The sequence below is a fragment of the Vombatus ursinus genome, unplaced genomic scaffold (genome assembly GCF_900497805.2).
Source record: "Vombatus ursinus unplaced genomic scaffold, bare-nosed wombat genome assembly UNPS02014818.1, whole genome shotgun sequence".
Lineage (NCBI taxonomy): Eukaryota > Metazoa > Chordata > Mammalia > Diprotodontia > Vombatidae > Vombatus > Vombatus ursinus.
This window is the reverse complement of record NW_020954596.1, coordinates 15,554,595-15,575,546: the sequence shown is the minus strand read 5'-3', so window position 1 is coordinate 15,575,546 and position 20,952 is coordinate 15,554,595. Positions and strand designations below refer to the sequence as shown.

The following is a 20,952-nucleotide window of genomic DNA, read 5'->3' as shown; positions in this document are numbered from 1 at the left end:
GAGAGTAAGTCTGATGACTGTGCAACTCTGCCTCATTTAAATCCCATTTACAAGCAAGTCAAGACATTGCCCCATCATGCCATTGATCCTCTTCAAAAATGAAGGACAAGCAACAGCAGGAGAAGAATTGCATTTGCCTTTACATTTAGTCATCTTTTTACTATACAAAGTTTCTTCCTTCCATCAGGCTGATGGTTGGTCCGGATGACCTCTGACATCCTTTCAAGTTGTAGGCATCTGTGGTTCTAAGGTGTCAATAGACATGTACAATCCAGGATAATCGAGCATCTACATTTGGACAGTAAATGCTTTTGTGGCCCAGGAGAGAAAAAGATCTCATTGTTGTCCAGGGTGATTACACAGAACTCCCTGAAAGATCATAGAAATCATGGATTCTTAGATTTGGAAGGGATCTTAGAAGTCACCTGGTCTCATCTCTCACCTATGGCAGAAAACCCTCTACAGTATCCTTGACAGGTGTGTTCAAGCAAAGGCTGGATGCCACTAACTACTTTATGAGATAGCATTGAATGGTCTAGCTTATTGAAATGGCCTTCAAAGGATCAACAGGATTTTGGATAGGGGGAAGTACCAATTGAGGACAGCCAGTTTTATTTCTTTTCTCAGCCCCTACATTCTTTCTTTCTTCTCATAGCTACTCAAGCCATGTGAGTGTTTCATAGAATTTTCATTCCAGATACTCTTATTAAATGCTTCCTGGAGGCATAGTATGGTCAAATAATAAATCCAATGGTCTAAATAAGGTTTAAAAAATACCTCTTATTTTTCTGGGAGCTTATGCAGCTCCTGGCTAATTATTAAGGCTAATCAGCTATGACTGGAAAGTTAAAATGAGGGCAAGTTTTTTTTTCTATCGACCATTCATGCCGAGTTCTGTAGCACGTTAATTACAGTTATTTGTAAAAATACGATAATCATCTGCTAGCATCTCCCATTAGTGCCCCATTACGGCAATGAATTTGCAGAGGTTATCTAGTAAAACAATCTGGGAAGACTCCATGTATACATCCCATGATGGAGCCTATGTCTATCATCTGACACCCAGCCTAGCCACATCTATACAGTTTGTGGCCAGGCCAGCTGCAGGGTGATAATCTCAAAGACCACCTCCCAGTCCCAGAAGGGCTTTGCTCTGCATCTGTATAGGAAGTACTCAAACCTCTGAAATCACAGATTTTTGAAAGTTAGCTCCTACTGACATAGGGCTTCATGGCTACAAAATACTTTACATTATTTCATTTAATCCTCACAAACAATTATATGTGGAAGCCTGGGCAAATATTACTATTCCCCATTTCTCAGAAGAGGAAATTGAGACTCATCAAAGGTAAGCAACTTGCTCAAGGTCCACATAGTGAGTAATGGAGCTGACTTGAACTCAGATCTCTTGATGTCAGGTCTAGTGACTATCCCATGCTATTTTCAAAAAATATTGATTGAAACTCTTTTATGGGGGAATGGAGATTTGATTACCTCTAGAAACCCTGTTAAAAATGGAATTAAATTGCAATACGGTCATAGATTTAGATCTGAAAGGAGCCTTACTTCAGTCCTCTTAGTTTGTAAAGTAGCAAATTGAAGCCAGAAGAAAGGAGGTAACTTGCTTAAGGGGTATGTATGAACCCAAAATTCAATGCTCTGCTGCTGCGCCACAACTATCTGCCTTGAAGTATGTCATCAGATCTAAACAGGATTTAATTTTGTTTTCCAGGCTATTTCTGTCCTTTATGAACCCATGACCTCTTTTGCTAAAAAGCCAGGTGAACAGAGGGATGATGACGTCTACACTTGTTTCTGCTCAGACCCATTACAAGTGCTGAGCCCAGGGCCATCAGCCATTGCACCCACAACCAGTACTGGTGCTCCAGAAACTCCCAGTGAAATACCCGGGAAAGGAAGAAACCTAGATCTTGGCTACAAACAGATTGAGTTCTCTTCAGAAGGTACCAACTTGACCTGAACCACCACCAAAACAAGGCATGAGCAAACTGGTCTCAGAGGAAACAAAGATTTTGAAAACCTGGGATATCACCTAATTAGTCCAACCTCTCCATTTTGCAAATAAGAAAATCGAGGTCTAGAGAGAGAAAATGACTTCCTTTAGGTCCTGTGGATTCAAGATCAGGACCCAAGTTCCCTTTCAAAAGCTATGAATTCTGACTTGAATAGATACTAGATTTTGTCCTTTTCCTGTTGAACTAGAGCATCTGGGGAAATCCTTTGAACTGAAGGTACCCCTCAGGAGTGGTCAGAGCCCACAGCTACTTCACCTTCAGCTGAGCTAGGGATTGAGATAAAGCCATGGATAGGGACTAAACCTATTATTTCATTCTACAGAGAAACCCCAGGTGAGGAAACTCCCTCTGCTAATGCAGGTGAGCATCTTCTGTGAACCTCATCTCAGTGAGTTGCCTAGAGCACTGAAACTTACCCAGGGTCACAAACCAGTATGTGTGAGAGGCAGAATTAGGACTCAGCTTTTCCTGGCTTTCTATCCACTATGCTACGGATATTCCCCATTAAATGATGTTGTCTGGACATCTGCCTCCTTAGTTGATTCTTCATCATACCTTAGTTTTGTTCTCTTTGGCTCTTGAGCCAAAGCCTTTTAAGGCTTACCATTGCATTCCTGCTTGATCCGTAGGCTGTTACCTCAGTTGATTTGACATTTCTGCCTTTGGACACTGGCCATTTTTTCTGATTTGACTGTGTGTGCACTCTCCCTCCTGGGCAGGTACCCACTTTTTGTATACACCCTGGGCAGGTCCTCAACTCTCTGTTGCTCACTTGATGAGTGCTGATTAGCCCGTGATCTGACACACTCACTGATCTCCTGTGGTCTGCTGCTACCTCTCACCTCCAGTTAATACATTTAATTAGTACAGTTAGTATACTGTGGGAAAAGTCACCAAAATTCATAAAACAGACACCAAACTCATAGAATTTCAGAACCAGAGGAATCCTTAGAGGTCAGCGAAATCCACCTGTATCTGAAAACGTAATCTGTCTATGACATCTTAAATAAATAGTCATCAAGGCTTTGCTGGAAGACTTGTAGCGATGGAGATTCCATTACCTCCTGAAGAAAGTGGAGAAGAGGAAAGACCTATAGTGACACATTTAAAATGCTTCAATATTTCAAAAGGCCCATGATTTCATTTGTGTAAGTACTCACTCCATAAATTGCAGCCCCTCTACCCTAGAGGGGTAGAACTGGTCAGACCAGAAATCTTCATCAGCCAGTAGCCAATCTTGGCTGGTGAGTCTTTCTGCTGTTAGCTAAAGGCTCCCCCATCCTCACCCCCAGCCCCTAGTGGGAATAGCTTAGGTTCCTATGAGCCTCTCTTAGCTCTTCATTTGTACCTCTGTCCTCCATAGTGCCCAGGTCCTCCTATATGAAGCCTTTCCTGATTCCCCCCAGCTGCTGGTGATCTTCCCCTCCACTTTATCTTCTCTCTATTTTGTATATATTCATATATATATTCCCATTGTCTGCTTCTGCTACACACCCCACACTACCCCCCCAAATTGCAAACTCCTCAAGGGCAGGGACTACTTTTGTTATCCCCAGGGCCTGGTACACGCTTAATAAATTCTTATTGATTGATTGATCAGTCTGTCAACAAGTATTTCAAGTATTTATTAAGAGTATGCTATGTGCCAGGCACTATACACCAAGAAATGCAAATAAAACAAAAAAAGGCCAAAAAAAAAGGTCACTGCCCTCAAGAAGCTCACAGCCTAATTGGAGAAACAACATGCAAATAATTATGTGCAAACAAGATATATAAAGGATAAATTGGAGATATCAATAGAGGTTGATGTTGATGTGTTCCATCCTTTTGCTAGACTGTGAACCTCATGATAGCAGAGACCATGTTTTATCTATTTTTTAATTTAATATTTTCCACCGATTACATGTAAAAACAATTTTTAACATTAGTTTTTAAAAATTCTTGAGTTCCAAATTGTATCCCTCCCTCCCTGCCCTTCCCCCGACATTGAGAAGGCAAGCAATTTGATATAGGTTATGCATGTGCAGTCATGCAAAACATATTTCTGTGTTAGGTTGTAAAAGTTCTGTGTTAGGTTGTAAAAGAAAACACAGACAATAAAAGCAAAAATATTTCTGTGTTAGGTTGTAAAAGAAAACACAGACAATAAAAGCAAAAATAAGGAAAGTGAAGAAAAAGTATGCTTCAGTCTGCATTCATACTCTACCAGTTCTTTCTCTGGAGATGGATAGCATTTTTCATAAGTCCTTCAGAATTGTCTTGAATCATTGTATTGCTGAGAATAACCAAGTCATTCACAGTCAATCATCATACAATATTGCTGTTATTGTATACAATGTTCTCTTGTGTTCTCTTGGTTCCACTCATTTCACTTTGCATCAGTTCATATAAGTCTTTCCAGGTTTTTCTGAGAGCATCCTGCTCATCATTTCTCATAGCACAATAGTGTTCCTTCACAATCATATACAACAACTTGTTCAGCCTTTCCCCAGTCAATGGTCATCCCCCAATTTCCAATTCTTTGCCACCACTAAAAGAGCTGCTATAAATATTTGTGTATATATGGATCCTTGTCCTGGGATAAAGACCTACTAGTGATATTGCTTGGTCAAAGGGTATGCAGACCATGTCTTAATCTAAATTCTGTGTCTCCCCAGTGCCTGGCACCAAGCTCTGCATAGAAGAGAGGCTTAATAAATTTTTATCAAGTGAATAAAAGAGTGATTTCCCAAGTATTCTGAGATTTTTTTCCCCAAAGCTGAAATGTGAGAAAGTATCTCTTCAGTTCTTGTGGTCTCTTCAGGACTAGTAGCCAGGCTTCTTCCCTGTAAGCCTGTGAAGAATCCAGCCCTGAGTGGGAAGCCTAATGGAACCACAGCAGCTTTCCTGGAAACCAGCTCCTCCACTTGGGACTGGGCCGGAGAGTTAACTTTGAACTATGTTCTAAGTTTCCATGGATCCAACAGAGTATAGAAACAAGGGCTTTGGCCTTGGAGTCAGAAGACCTGGGTTTGAACCCTAATCCTGTTGCTTACTAGCTGTGGAACCCTGGGCAAGTTCATGGATTCCAAATTAAGAGTCGGTAGCCTCTTGCAACCCCTGGACTAGAGATGGTTTTAAGTTTCTTTCCAAATACAAGTCCATGAGTTGGATAAGAAAATTTAAATTCCTAAACCTCAACTCAAGGTACCAAGTCTCCTGATCTTCCTGTCCCTGAGCCATCTTGGCCCCACCTCAAATCCAATTACTTTTCCTCTTCTTCCTCCCCTGTCTCTGCCATCTTCTCTTTGGGGTATTTATAACACTCACTTCTTTCTGTTGGTTCTAAACCTCATCTTCACCCTCTCAGGCCACAAGAGTGTATTTTCTACAGCTTATTGATAAGGAAGAGAAAATACAAATTCAGAGATAATATTCCAGAGGAGGTTACTTAGAAGGGTATATAAACCACCTTCTGAGAAAGAACTGATAGATAGAAGTATGCATACTATGGTTTTATACACACACACATACACATGTATAAACATATACATATATACATATACATATGTATATATATATATATATATTTATATCTGTGTCAAATGGTGGCCTTCTCTAGTGCAGGGTGGAGAGGAGGGAGGGAGACAGTTTGGAACTTAAAACATAACAAAAAAAAAATTTAATTTAAAAAAAAAAGAAGGGTGTGTAAAAGAAAGGTGTCTAGTTCCAGACTAAGAAGCACTTAGGTTTCATGGTCTTGTTAGCTATAGCTCCTCAAGCTTAGCATGGCCTATGAAAACAAGTCTGTCACCTGGCTCTGAGCCTCAGTTTTCTTATCTGTAAAATTGGATGATTAGACTCTATGGTACTCCCTAGGCTGGGAGACTGGGGCCACAGTGTCCAGCTCTCCTCATGGCACCAGAGAAAAATAACATCTTTACTTTCAGAGCCAGTTTTGGAATTCCTCAGCACCTCTCTCTGTGACTGATTCATTCTTCCATTCCCAAGATCTCAGCCAGTCAGGAAACCTCTTGATAGCATAGCTAGTCTGCACTGAGTTCTCTACCCATATTTCTACATGAAGCCTCTCCTGACTCCATTGGTTACTCCTGCCCTTCCTCTTAAATTGCCCCCACTTGTATTTACTCATATAATACATGCACATTGTCTCCCCTAGTTAGATTTTTTTGTCCTATTTCCTCAGTTTCTAACACAGTGTCCAGCATATGGTAGGAGTTTAATAGAAGTGTGTAGGTTAATTGGTTACTGCCTCATCACTTTGATAACTAAATATCTGCCCTCTTTGGTTTTTTTTGGTGTAAGCATATTGTTATTATTTCATTAAATATTTCCAAATTACATGTAAAAATTTTTAACATTCTTTTTTTTAAATTTTTTTAATTTTTAATTAATTTAATTTAATTTTAATTTTGAGTTCCAAATTCTCTCCCTTCCTCCCATCCCTTCCCAACCTCTTGAGAAGGCAAGCAATATAATATCGATGATACATATGAAGTCATGCAAAACTTTTCTATATTAGACATTTTGCAGAAGAAAACACACAAAAGTCATGCAAAACATTTCTATATTAGACATTTTGCAAAAGAAAACACACACACAGAAGAAAAATAAAGTTTTAAAAAGTATACTTCAATCTGCACTCAGAATTCTTCTGTTCTCTCTCTCTGGAGATGAATAGCATTTTTCATCATAGGTCCTTCAGAATTGCCTTGCATCCTTATCTGGATCAGAGTAGCTAAGTCTTTCACAGTTGAACATCGTTATAATATTGCTAAATCTGCTCACTTCCCTTTGAATCAGTTCTTATAAGTCTTCCCAGATTTTTCTGGAACCATTTCCCTTCGTTATTTCTTCTAGCACAATAATATTCTATCACAGTTCTAGAAGTTGTTCACCCATTCCACTAATAGGGGTTCTAGTAGAGCTCAAGGGGAGAGGACAAGAGAGTGACATTATCAGACCTGAACATTAGGAAGATCATTTTGGTGGTCAGTAGAAGATGGACTACAGTGGGGAGAGACCAGAGGCAGGTTGACTCACAAGCAGGCTATTGCAATAGTCTAGTCAAGAGGTGATCTGAGGGTGTGCACAAGGGTCCGGGCAGTGTCAGAGTCAGGGTGGGGAGGGGTGTTATATATCAGGAATATTGTGGAGATAGAAATGATAAGACTTGGCAATAGATCCCTATCATTTCTTGAAATTCAGAAACTTGGAAATTATTGAGGGGAGTCCTTAGGGGACACTTAGAATGAGCTAAAATCAAGGAAATAAGGAAATGACTATCAAATGACATACTTCTTTTTGGAGCATTTAGGTGGCATAACGGTGGATATAGCACTGTCCCTGGAGTCAAGAAGACCTAATTCAAATCCAGCCCCAAATATTTATTAGCTATATGACCCTGAGCAAGTCATTTAACCTCTGTTGGTTTCAGTTTTCTCTTCTGTAAGATGCTAATAATAGCAACATTTATAATACAATCTATTATATATTATAATATATAAGGATAATAGCACCTATAAAAATATATATGATATATATATAAAATGTACATGGGGATAATATAATATTATATATTATCATAATGTTATAATTATCATATTACATATATCTGTCTCATATGTGATATAAAAAATTAGTTTCCAGGTTTGTAATAAGGATCAAATGAGATAATATTTATGAAATCCTTAGCACTTCATATAAATTTGGCTATTATTAGTAACAGTCATAAAAATGACAGGTTAGTAGAGGGCCTCTTGGGTTTCTTCTAAATGTACCATTTTCAGGCAGCTAGGTGGTGCAGTGAATAGAGCTCTGGCCTTGAAGTCAGGAGGACCTGAGTTCAAATCCAGCCTCAGACACTTAACACTTACTAACTGTGTGACCTTGGGCAAGTCACTTAACCTCGATTGCCTCACCAAAAAAAAAAAAAGGCAAAAAGTAAATGTACGATTTTCTAGTCTATTCCTGGTTCTACCATTAGCCAACCATGCATCTCTGCCCAAGTCACTTTCCCTCTCTTGGTCTCAGTTTCCTCCTCTATAAAATGAGGGCATTAGACTAGATGGACATAGACAATCTCTAAGCTCCCTTTCAGCTCTACAATTCTGGGATTCTGGGATTCTAACACTATAGAGTTAGCCCTGGTTCCTGTACCCCACTAGGGACAACCATATTGATGGTCCTTTTAGTCAGAATTGAAATTAGGGTGGAGCAACTGGGCCTTTGTCCTAGGAAAGAAAATTTAGGGGACACCAAAAGCACTTGCTTGTGGGGACTTCCTTCCCTGCCTGTCTTACCCCCACAGAGACAGAAACTACAGCCCAGTCCTGGAAGTGATTTCTCCCTTCAGCAGCCTAGAAATTTCTGAAATTTCTGAAATTCAAGAAATAATACCACAGGAAGCTTGTGTTGGGTTTCCTCCTAATTCTTTTAAGGGTCCTCAGTAGACAGATAGATAGATGGATGAATGGTTGGTTGGATGGATAGATAGATAGATAGATAGATGGATAGATGGATAGATACCAAGATGGATGATAGGTAGATAGATAGATAGATACAGACAGAGAGAGAAAGTGTTTATTAAGCTCTTACTATATACCAGACACTGTACTAAGCATCAGGGATACAATTACAAACACGCAAGACCAACCATCTCCTCAAGGAGCTTACATTCTAATGGGTGAAAACAACACTTAAAGGGGAACCAGAAGAGGGGTGGTGCATGGGGGTATGCTGTAGAAATAGCCAGGAAGTAGGTGTGCTTTTCTTTCTATTCCCTTCTCTCTTTTAATTTTGGGACATTTCCCCCGCACCCACATCCTATACCCTGGGTAAGCCTCCCCAATTTCACCCTACCACTGTCCCAGGTGCAAAAATTATTAGCTCTGGTTCTACCTTTGTTCCACATGTTCTGGTGGCTTCCTTGAGCTTACCTCTTGCTAGAGAGTGCAAGGTGGAGCTGCTTTATCATAGTAATCTAATACTACCCATATAGATGGTGAGTAAATGTGTAACTGCCCTTCCACCTGGCTCTGAGGAAAGGAAGTGCCTCTAAGAGAAACATATTATAGTGGAGGGTGGGCAGCCTACCCAGGGAAGTCCTGTCAGGTAACATTGCTAAGTCACTAGTCATAGTCTGGCAGGTCAGTACAGACTGCTGGGACCGATAAATTGCATGAGAAGTTCCCAAAGAAAATGGCTCTGTGCCACTTACTGTGTATGCCCGACACCCAGAACAATGTAGTACAGTGGAAAGAGCAGTGGGTCAGAGAGGAGACCTAGCAGGCAACTACCTTCACAATCTTGGGTCCAGCATGTCTCTCCCTATAAAATGAGGGGGTGGGTCCTTTCTCTCCTATCACTCAGGGATTCCATAAAGGCACTTATAATATTCTCACCAGTTAAGCTAACCTCTGGTCCTCTTCCAGTAAACAAGAGATTGATCATAAATTTAGAGCTGAAAGAGACTGCAGAGGTGATCTCAACTAAATCCCTCATTAGACTAAGGGGGAAAATGAGGCCCAAAGAAGTTAATTGATTTTCCTAAGATTGAATAGGCAATAGAGCCAGGATTGGAACTGGGGTTTTCTGATCTAAACCTAACATTTAAAAAAAACTAAATAAATTTTATTGATATCTTCTGTTTTTATATAACTTAAATTCCCCCCCTTTAGCCCTCTCCCATCCCAGAGAGCGACTCCTTATAACAAAGAAATTTTTAAAATTTATAAACAAAGAAAAGAAGAAGAAAATAAGAATTCAGTAAGACTGATCAATTGAAACCAATATACAATATTAAAAAAATATAACATATATGCAATGTTCCACACACCCTTGGACACCCCACCCCCCACTTCAGCAAAAGAGTGGGGGATGAAGTCCTCTCATATCTATTCTTTAGAACCATGATTGGTTTTTGTAATTTTGCAACATTCATTTTTAAAAATAAATTATATTGATATATTTTGTTTTTTACATCACCAAAATTTCTCCCAGTATCTTTCCCATTCTCCCTCCCAGAGAACTGTCACAAATAACAATATTTTTAGAGAAAGTAAAGGAAGAAAAAAAATCAGCACAACTGATTGCTGCATTGAAAAAATCTGAAAATATATGCAATGTATCCCCCTAGGGACCGCCTCCTTTTTCCAAGGAGTGTGTATGTGTATGTGTGTGGGGGTGGGGGTGGGGCTTCTCACATCTCTTCCTTGGAACAATGCCTATTCTTTGTAATTTTGCAACATTCATTTTTTATTACCTTGAGGTTGTTCTTTCTATTTACATTGTTGTAGTTACTGTACATATTGTCTTCTTGGCCCTGCTTCCTTTACTCTGCATCAGTTCATGGACATCTTTTCATACATCTCTGTATTCATGCCACACACCATTTCTTACAACACAGTAATATTCCATTACACTCACGTGCCACAATTTGGTTAGCCATTCTCCAGCCGATGGCCATCTACTTTGTTTCTGGTTCTTTGGGAACACAAAAAGTACTCTGAACACTTTTTCACTTGTCCCAAAAAGTGCTGCTTTAAACAAGTTGTTGCATATGGAGCCCTTCTTCACATACCAGAGATGTTGGGAAGGTAGAACTAAGACTTGGCAACAGACTCTCACAGTTTCTCGAAATTCAGAAAGTTAGAAATTGTAGAGGAAAGTCTCCTGGGGCACTTGAGAACAAGTTAAATCAGTGAATGCAGTGGGAGATAAGGAAATGAAATGACGAGCTGGGTGAGCCTGGGCAAGTCACTTAACCTCAATTGCCTCAAAAAAAAAAAGAGAAAAAAAAAAGAAAGAAAGAAAGAAATTAAATTAAATTAAAGGGTTCATAGAAGGCTTCTTAAGCTTTTTCCAGTTCTACCATTTTCTGCTCTCTTCCTGCACAATTCTGCCTCTACATAGAAAAGAACCATAGGGATTTAAAGCTGAAAGGTCCCCTTAGCCCACACAACATTGAATGTTGGAGCTTGAAGGTCATCTAGTCCAACCCCTTCATTTTCTTTTTTTAGGCAATTGAGGTTAAGTGACTTGCCCAAGGTCACACAGCTAGTAAGTGTCAAGTGTTTGGTCTGAGGCTGAATTTGAACTCGTGTCCTCCTGACTTCAGGGGCAGTGCTCTATCCACTGCGCCACCTAGCTTCCCCTAACCCCTTCATTTTCCAGATGAAGACCATCAGTCCCAGAAAACAAAGTGATTTCTCCAAGGTCCCCTAGCAAGTTAAGGGCATAGTATGAACTAGACCTGAGGTCTCATTACTCCATGTTCTCTCCACTACAGGCTACAAAGTAGGATCATAGAATATTAGAACTGGAAGGATTCTTAGAGATCATCTGTTCCAACCTCCTTATTTTACAGGGAAGCATATGAAATCTAACCCAGAAACGGGAAGTGACTTTCCTAAGGTCACACAGAAAAATAGTCAATAACAGAACCTCGATTCAAAGATAGGTTTTATGACTGTAGTTAAAAGTGATCTTTCACTATATCCTAATAATTAACTATCCAAATAAAATGAATTTGTGAAGAAAAGCCCAAGTCACGAAAACATTTGTCTCCCAAACATTTCCCCCATACTTCTGAGGTCAGTGTGAGTAAACACTAGATTAGGTTCTTTTAAGGTGCTTAAGAGACCCAAGTTGTCATTATGTGTAGACTGAAGCGACACAGAAGGTGCTTAATAAATGCTTGTTGATTGAATCAGTCTCTCTGATTCAAGACTTTTTTTTTAAATTAAAGAATAAGTTTTATTCGTGCTTTTCATTTTTTATATTCACTGTCATTCAAAGGTATGAAAGCTAACATACATGCACACAACATTAAGACTTCTCTTTAACAAAAGAAAAAGAGGGAAAACCCAACCTTTATAATACCCTATTCTAATTGTATGTGCAACATTCTATACCTACAGTCCCCTGCCTCCACTCACTGCTCTGCTGAGAGGAAGGGCTTCTTTTTCATTATCTGTTTGCTTGGATCTTTTGTCAATATAATTACTCAGAGTTAACTTCCTTTAGAATTCAATGGTGCCCGTCTGGTTTTACTTGTTTCTCCCTCCATCACTCTTCTCACATTTCCCTGAGTTCCTCCTGGTGACCATTTCTTACTACATAATAGTATTTCAGTGGAGAGGCAGTGTTTGGCTTTCAGAGCCAAGAAAACCTGAGTCCTGACTGACATACATATTGTCTAACTCTCATCAAGTGACTTAATCTCTCAGTATTCCAGACAACTCTTAGACCATAAGATGCAGAACCATCACCTGTTTGCACTGGTAAAGGAAATTTCCTTACCAGGACTTCCCTATCCTGAAGAAATCAGGGTCCAGCCCCTTAAAAAAACTATATTCCATTTCAAATGTTTTACATGATGGCATATGTATACAGATTGCTTATTGTCTCAGGGAGGAGTTGAAGGGAGGGAGGTGGGAATTTGGAACTCAAAATTTTTAAAAATTTCTTAAAATGAATATTAAAATTGTTTTATATGTAATTGGGGAAAAATAAAATGTTATTTTAAACTATATACATATAGATTTCATTTCATTAATACACTACAGTTTGTTTAGCCTTTCCATAATCAATGAGCACTCACTTTGTCTCCAATTCTTTGCTACCACCAAAATGCTGCTTTCTTTTTCTCCCCTGAACATTGAAAGTCTCTTTTTTAAAGTCTTCCTTTACTTATGTAAAGATCATTTTGAAGTTTTATTTACATAAGTCCCTAGTGTGTCTTGGTAGACTTAATTTCTAGATATCATATACATGTTGTAGTTATTTTTGAATGGAATTTCTTTTTCTATCATTTCTTCCTGACCGTTGTTAGAAGTAAATGAAATACTAACTATGTTGGTGAATTTATTTTCTATCCTTCTAATTTATTGAAATTATTAATCATCTGAATTAATTTTTGCTGATTCTCTGAGGTACAAGGCTTATTTTGTGTGTTCCCAGAAGTCATACTGAAATATGTAGGAAGCATGGACTGTATAAATTTGTAAAAATGGCTACAGTAGAAATGGACCGATTTAGTACCTGCAATACAATTTTATTCTGTAAACTAGGTTGGATCTATAAGGGGGAAAAGAAATAGGTCTTTTGAAATTACTAAGTTAAATGTGGAAATATGTTTTACATGACTTCCTATATATAATGGATCTCATAATTCTTGCCTTTTCGATGGGTATGAGAGTATGTGAAAGAGGAAGAGAATTTGGAACTGAGAATTTTAAAAAAAAAAGAAATTACTTAGCTAACTGATAACCACCCACTTTGTCAATATTGAGTCTTGCTCTATAAAAGACAACAACAGTCTCCCAGATTGGACACATCATCAAGCAAGCCTGTTTGTGCAAAGAAGGGAAGTCAAGAACATAGACAAGATGTCAGAACTGGAAACGGCCATGGGAATGCTCATTGATGTCTTTGACCGGTATGCAGGGACTGACGGTAATAAAGAGACTCTCACTAAAGGGGAACTAAAGACACTCATGGAAAAAGAGTTCCCAAACTTTGTTAAGGTAAGAGTTTATTACTGAGCTCCCATAGAGTAAGTGCACTTGGAGTCAGGAGAGCTGGTTTCTAATCCCAGATTTGCCATTAATTATTTGTATAACATATCAGCTTTTCCGGGTCTCAGCTTCTTCATCAGTAAAATGGGTTGGGGAAGGGAGGTTGAGGGGAAGGAGTAGTGGAGGGTGAGAAATAAGTTTCTAATTTCCCTTCCATCTCTATGTCTCTGATTCTATGATATTCTATAAAATTGATCACTCCTGACCAGGGAAGATATGCTTCAAGAATTGTATTAGTTACATCTCTCATTTTAAAAAATTGTTTAATGATTTACAAAGCTTCTTTTCCATGACAATAAGACAATAGACTCACTTTGAGTAAGTTTGAAAGTGCTTTATAAAAGCAAAGTTCCTATTGTTACTGCTAAAATTATTCATATTATTATCCCCATTTTACAGATGAAGAAACTGAAGAGCAATAAAGTTAAGACTTCTCTAAGGTCCCGTTGCTAATAAGTGGCAGAGTCAGAATTAGAACCCATATCTTTCTGACTATAAGTCCAGGGCTCCACAGGCATTCTCCAATTTAAACAAAATGTTGGCTGTTTTGAATAGGATAGAAAAGAGTACATTGAAAAAAAAATGACCCATATAGTATACCTGGCCATCTGAGTAAAAGACATAGTGGAGCTGATCAATATTACCGAAACAGGTCATCAAGATAACCCAAAACCAGCTTGTTTTAATGAACTCTGTACATCTTGTTAAAATATAGTCAGTACTATGGACATATGTTTTCATGATCACACATGTATAACCTATATCTCAGGGATCTCAGGGAGGGCTGTTGGGAGGGAGGGGAAGAATTTGGAACTCAATTTTACATGTTTTTACATGTAATTGGGAATGAAAATAAAATATTATTTTAAAAAATGTAGCCAAGACAAAAATGACCTTACTTAGAGAATTTTTAGTCCAATCCCCTCATTTTATAATGCAGGAAATTGCAAGCCAGAGTGATAGTCATTTTTTCAAGGTTATACAGAAAGTGTTTGAGATGGATGGGTCACCCAAGGCTAACTTTCTGAATCTAGCTTTACACTATACTATTCTGTCTAAAAGGAAATTTAGATGTACACTGGACTTTCAAGTGTGATATTCAAGTAAGCTCTTATTTTTAATAATAATAATACATAGAACCAAAGAATGTTAGAGCTTAAAGGGATCTTGGAGCCCACAGAGTCAGAGCAGAAGGGACCTCAGGACATTGAATATCACAGTCAAAGAGATTTGTTAAAATGGCTACAGAAGGGGGCAGCTAAGTGGTGCAGTGGATAGAGCACGGCCCTGAAATCAGGAGGACCTGAGTTCAAATCCATCCTCAGACCAAATGCTTGACACTTACTAGCTGTGTGACCCTGGGCAAGTCACTTAACCCCAATTGCCTAAAAATAAAAAATACTTAAAATGGCTACAGTAGAAATGGACTGATTCAGTTCCTAGAACAGAATTTTATTCTATACTCTAGGAAATCTTACATAGAATGTCAGAACTAGACAACTAGATCCTAGAACATAGAATGTCAGAATTCAAAGGAAGCTTGGACATCATCCAGAGGTGGGGATCTAGACTGAGTTCCTCAATTTACAGATGAGGAAACTGAGGCCCCCACTATGGGAAATGACTTTTATCCAAGCAAGCTATTTGGCAGAGCTGTGCCTTGAACCCTGGTCTTCTGACATCACTGAACCTTCTACTGTACTTAATTTTTTAAAACTTTTTTTCCACTTTGTAAGTTACCTAGCATGTCCATTTTAACTTCCTGGATACAAATACTATGGAAGAAAAGGAGTCCCCAGCATGGTCTGTCCCAATTTTCCCTTTCTCCACTCCCCATGGGAAGGGTTGCTCTCCTTTGGAATAGTCCCTTTGTCTCTGGTAACATATTCAAGCATCCTGACAGCATTCTTTCTTTCCTGTCTTCAGCTCAGGCTGCTTTAGTTCTGGGAGCTGCTATTAGTCACCCCGGCTGGCCGCTTCAATTTGATTACTGCCATGGCTCCAACTAGCTTTCATTCTCATATGTCCCTGGGGATTGTATTTAGAGGTAACAACATAATATAGTATTATCTCCATAACCTGGGATACACACATGCATTCACATCTACATCATGCTAAGTACCCTTATTAAACAATGCTGCTCTGCCCTAGTCTCCATTTGCACTTACTGTATTATTTCCAGGCTCCTGGCTTTTGGATGATTTTCACCACTTTGGCATTTTTATTCTATCTTGTGCACATTCCTTACCATATTCCCATGAGTGGCCAAGGTCATCTGATCATAGATTTGGAGCTGGAAGGGGCCTTGCAGGTCATTTAGTGCAATTGCCTCAATTTACAGATAAGGAAACTGCGGTCTGTAGATAGCACAATAGGTTATATAGGCAGTACATGCATTATCATCTCCATTTTATGACTGAGGAAACTGAGGTTCAGATTGGTGAATTAATTTGGCAAAGGTCACATAGCTAGGAAGGACAGCACTACCATTTGAACCCATCTCCCGACTCCAACTCCAGTGCTTTCCCCACTGCACCATGTTAAGAAGATAGTACTAAAAGAATCATATGGAATTTTAAAGCCAGAAGTTTAGAATTCATAGAATTATAAGATTTAGTGCTGAGAATTAATTTTTTTGAGATCATCTAGTCCCACCCTTTCATTTTAAAGATGAGAAGACTGAGAATCAGAAAGCTGAAGTGATTTGCCTGAAGTCACACAGTTGCTGACAGCCAAAACTAAAACTCAGGTATCCCAATAGAGTAATAATAATAACTAATTTTTTACATTGATAGAAACTGGACCTGCAATTTCATTGATATAAGGAAGTTCCTCCACTAATACAGGTAGATCAACACTTTTCCTGCAACTTGTAGTCTTAGAGAGTTGCCTAGAGCACTGAGAGGCTGTCTTGTCCACAGAAGATCCAATAAATCTAATCCAATAAATATTTATTAAGCACCTACTATGTGCCAGGAACTGTGCTAAATTGGCATGAGCTAAAGGCAAGACCCGAACCCACATCTTCCTGATCTCTACATCATGCTGCCTCCTGACACCTGTATAACATTTTCAATTTAACAAATCTTTATTGAGAACCTACCATGTGCTAGCCACTATGATAGGCAATGAGGAAACAAAGAGAAAAATGAAACTGTCCCTGACCTTACAGAGCTTACATTCTACCACAAGGAAACATGTGCACAAACAAGTAAATACAAAGTGTGGACATCATTATTGGTAGGGGAAGGGGAGTGGGGAGGAAGAGAATACAGGGCACTAAGAACAGGGGAGAATCCAGAAAGGCTTCATTTAGGAGACAGTCAGAGCTGTGCTTTGAAGGGATTTAGGGACTCCAAGAGGTGATGAGGAGGGAATGCATCCCAGACATGAGGAACCACCATTTTTTCAAAGGCCAGGAAATAGGAGATGGAATACCATTTACAGAAAACAGTTAACAGGCCAATTGGACTAGAATGTTGAGAGTATGAAGGGAAGAAATATGAAAGAAGACTAGACAGGAAGACTGGAGGATTTTGAGTGCCAAGCTAGAGCTTTAGATGCCAGGCTTTAACATTCGCCAAGAGATAGATAGATAGATAGATAGATAGATAGATAGATAGATAGATAGATAGATAGATAGATCATCTGAACTTTACAACAACCCTGTGAGGTAGGTCCTATGGTACATACCCTATCTTACACATAAGGAGAGCGAGATAAAAAAAAAAAAAGCCAATGTGACTTGCTCAGTTAATAAATGACAGAACCAAGGCTTGAAGGTAAATTTAATACACCTCCACTCAGTTGGCCATAGGTTATATTTCCTAATAAAGCCCTAGACCTAGGAGTTACTGGGATTTTTGTGTGGTTTTTGGTAGAGCCATCTCTAGCTCCAAGCGGAGTGAGGAGGACCCAATATCCTGCCTCTAGGCTCCTCTTCAGGTCCCCTCTAAGGAGCCAATGAAATAGATTGTTAAAAGATTACAGTTGAAAGAAACATGGTATCAAAGATATGATGAAAGACATCATTGGCTTTTTCTCTTGCCCTTTGTCTTCCTTGTCTGCATCTAACTCTGCTTACCCAATTCAAGCCTTGTTTTCATTGTTCTATGTCAATAGAATCTTCCATCAAGGCCTTTTTGGTAGCCAAAGCCACCTATGTGTTCATTCCTCTTCAGACTGCACTCCTCCCTCTCTTCCTGAACTATGTTTGCAGTGACCCCTCTCTGGGGACCCTCAGTCCCTCCACCCTTTCCAACTTTTTTTTATGTGTTGTCTTCTCCCTTTAGAAGGTAAGCTCTGTGAAGGTAGAGACTATCTTTCTTTCTACTTGTGTTTGGATTTCAAGCACTTTATACAGTACCAGGTGCATAGTTAATGTTAAATAAATGCTTGTTAACTTGACTTAACTTTTCATGTCTCAACTTGGGGTGGAGGAAACCCTGTGTTCCTGGTGCCTCTGAGGGAGAGGAATAGTTTTGGGAGGTCCTACCAAGTTGGAAAGCCTTTGGTAGTGAGCCTAGTGACAGACTCCTTGAGGACCAGACTTAGGCAAATGCAGACACTCATCACCAGATAGGCTGCAGGAAAATGAATTTTTGTTTGTTTTTTACCTATAATCCTCAAAGAACATCTACTAAGCCTGAAACAGGCTGTGGCTCATGCTGGTGGAGGTAGACTCCACAAAAAATTACAGATCTTTGAAATTTTAAAGTCATGATGGATCCAGGGCCTGCCTCAATGGAGCTCGGGCTTCTCATTTCAGCATATCCTATCTCTTTCCTCTAAAATGCAGCTAAGATATTTTTAAAATATACTTAGAACAAACCAAGCAAGCATTTCTCAGCTTTTGTCCTCACCGGTGAAAATGTATCTTTTAATTTACTTCATAAAAATTATCAAATATTTCGATCCATTTTTCCCCCAGGTAGCTCCCGGTCCGCTGACATAATCGGTACATGTTATATGTCATTTGCACCATCTGCTGGTGATTTGCAAAATAGCCTCTTTGAATTTTCTGGACGTGGGTGGTGATCACATGTCCATTGCCGTATTGCAGTATTCTCCCGTGGAATTTTAGAATGTTAGCATTGAAAAGGGCTTTAGGACATAAGATGTCCAAACTGAAAGAGAATTTAGAACATAAAATATTAGAACTGCAAAGGACTTTAGAACAAAGAATCTTAGGGCTGGTAGAAGCCTTATCAATCAATGAATCAAGCATTTTTTAAGCCCCCACTGTATGCCAGCCACTATGCCAGGCTCTATGAATACACATACAACACTGAAGCAATCCCTGCCCTCAAGCACCTTAAATCCCTAAACTTAGAATATGGAACATAGATCATGAGAGCCAGAAAAGACCTTAGAACATAGAATGTTAGAACTGAAAGAGACCTTGGATATCAAATAGTCCCCCTGGAAAAACTGAGGTACAAATAAGTTTGTATGATGATTCAAATGCCTGGAAGGAAAAAAATGTAAGAGTTAAATACCTATGCTTAGTATTATTTTCTCATCGTTATTGAGTTTTATTCAGCCTATGGCACCAGGGAAAGTTCCTTTCTTTGGCTCTGTGGGGTGAGCTATTATCCAATAGTGCGTATGTTTCAGCCCAGCAGAGACTTATGAAGGTGGCATACCAAGGCATGAATGACCTCTAGCCTTGTGAATCCCTGTAGGACTTTTACTGTCTGTCCCTACCCACGTGGCTCTTAGAATATGCTCCCTTATGTTGTTATGATTCTCTTTATGTGCTCATCCTGTCTCCTTAACTAGAATGAATCTGCATGACCTTGGAGACGTCATCTCACCGCTAGTCCTTAGTTTCTTCTCAAAAATGATGAGACAATTTTTAACATCCCTTTTAACTCTACCATCCCTTGATCTTGTTCATTTTTCTTTTCTAAGAGCAAGAAAACTGGGGCTCAGGAATTCTGGCTGATTGACAATAAACAAATCACTTCCATTCACAGTTTCCTCATCTGTAAAATGAAAACATAATGTTTACATGACCTGTCTCACAGGACTGTTGAGAGGGAGGTACTTTGTAAATTGAAAGGAACTTTGGAAATAATAATAATAATTATTACTCAAATGTGTATAGTTTTTCAGGATTGACAGTTCTTCCCACACAACAAGTCTGCTAGGTAAGTGGCACAAAGTGGCAGGTTTCTATCATTTTGCAGGTGAGGAGACTAAAGATAATTATTACAGGAATGCCTAGAGAGACAAATGTGCCCTTGGTGACCCTGCCCTATCATCCGTGCATCCACCTCTTCTTTCTCTCTTTCAGAATGGGAAGAATAATGAGGTAGTTGATAAACTATTTGCGGACCTGGATAACAATGGGGATTCTCAAGTGGACTTCAATGAGTTCGTGGTCTTTGTGGCTGCCCTGACTTCTGCCTGTCATAAGTACTGTCACCAGAAAGGACCCAAGTGATTCTAGACCGGCCAACAACAGATGACAGAATCTTGCTGAATGGAATAATGCACTATTTAGAATTAAAAGGCTTTGTCTGATAACAACCCCCCACTTCCCCTGTTTTCTGTGTTTCTATTCTGCCGAATAACAGTTCGATGCTTTTGGTCTCAAATAAGCATGTTCATATTAATTCAGCCTCAAATTCAGTTTTTTTAAAATGTCATTTCATGCAATTTCTTTTTCAGGAAGGGACTTTAGAATGTGACCAAAAGCTAAAAAGCCATTAGAGATTTTTTTATAAAGTGGAAAAAACCATTAATAATATTAGTGATGATAACCTGAAGAGTGTAGAAAATGATTTTTTTTAATCTCTATCGAATTGGTATAAAATGTTTCTTCTTAAGATGGTACCCAAACTTGCAATGGGACCTTAGCCACGTCACTGAACTTCAGTTTCCTCCCCTATAAAAAACAAAACAAAGATTAAACTAGATCTGGAATTCTTTTCTTTTTTCTTTTTTTTTAATAGTTCAAAAAATTTATTTTTAGTTATTATTTTTAACATTCTTTTCTTTTTAAATTTTGAGTTCCAAATTCTGTCTTTCCATCCCATCCCCTCCACCACCCATTGAGAAGGCAAACTATAGGATATCAATTATACACGTGAAAGAAATAGTGCAAAACAAAATTCCAGATTAGACATTTTTTAAAAAAACAAAAAAAAAAGGAGAGAAAATTATCCTTCCATTTGTACTCAGATTCATCAATTCTCTCTCTGAAGGCAGATAGCATTTCTTCATCATGAGTCCTTTGGTATTGTCTTGGATCATTATATTGATTCAAGTCTTTCACAGTTGATCATCATTACAACATTGCTGTTACTGTGCACAATTAAATCCAGGAATAT

The 20,952-nt window shown here is 38.8% G+C and overlaps 2 protein-coding genes across 2 annotated transcripts in view; both read left to right on the top strand.

Moving 5' to 3' along the window:
• Positions 1-2,559, top strand: part of LOC114023674 — a 28,661-nt gene extending 26,102 nt beyond the window's left edge. Inside the window, exon 5 of the mRNA XM_027836441.1 lies at positions 1,733-2,559. Within this exon, the coding sequence (XP_027692242.1) occupies positions 1,733-1,981 (249 nt within the window). The 3' untranslated portion in view covers positions 1,982-2,559. The remainder of the gene's footprint in view (positions 1-1,732) is intronic.
• Positions 2,560-13,349: 10,790 nt separating this feature from the next.
• S100P (S100 calcium binding protein P) lies at positions 13,350-20,149 on the top strand. Its single transcript, XM_027836645.1, has 2 exons — positions 13,350-13,564; positions 19,914-20,149. Exons 1-2 carry the CDS (start codon positions 13,427-13,429, stop codon positions 20,061-20,063), a joined length of 288 nt encoding a protein of 95 aa, XP_027692446.1. The 5' UTR covers positions 13,350-13,426; the 3' UTR covers positions 20,064-20,149.
• The last annotated feature ends 803 nt before the right edge of the window (positions 20,150-20,952 follow it).

What these genes read in the sequence shown, in the direction of transcription:
- S100P (XM_027836645.1), top strand. Translation starts at nt 13,427, where the DNA reads ATGTCAGAACTGGAAACGGCCATGGGAATGCTCATTGATGTCTTTGAC. An exon ending in AGTTCCCAAACTTTGTTAAG is followed by an intron (nt 13,565 to 19,913) that starts GTAAGAGTTTAT and finishes TCTCTCTTTCAG; the next exon opens with AATGGGAAGAATAATGAGGT.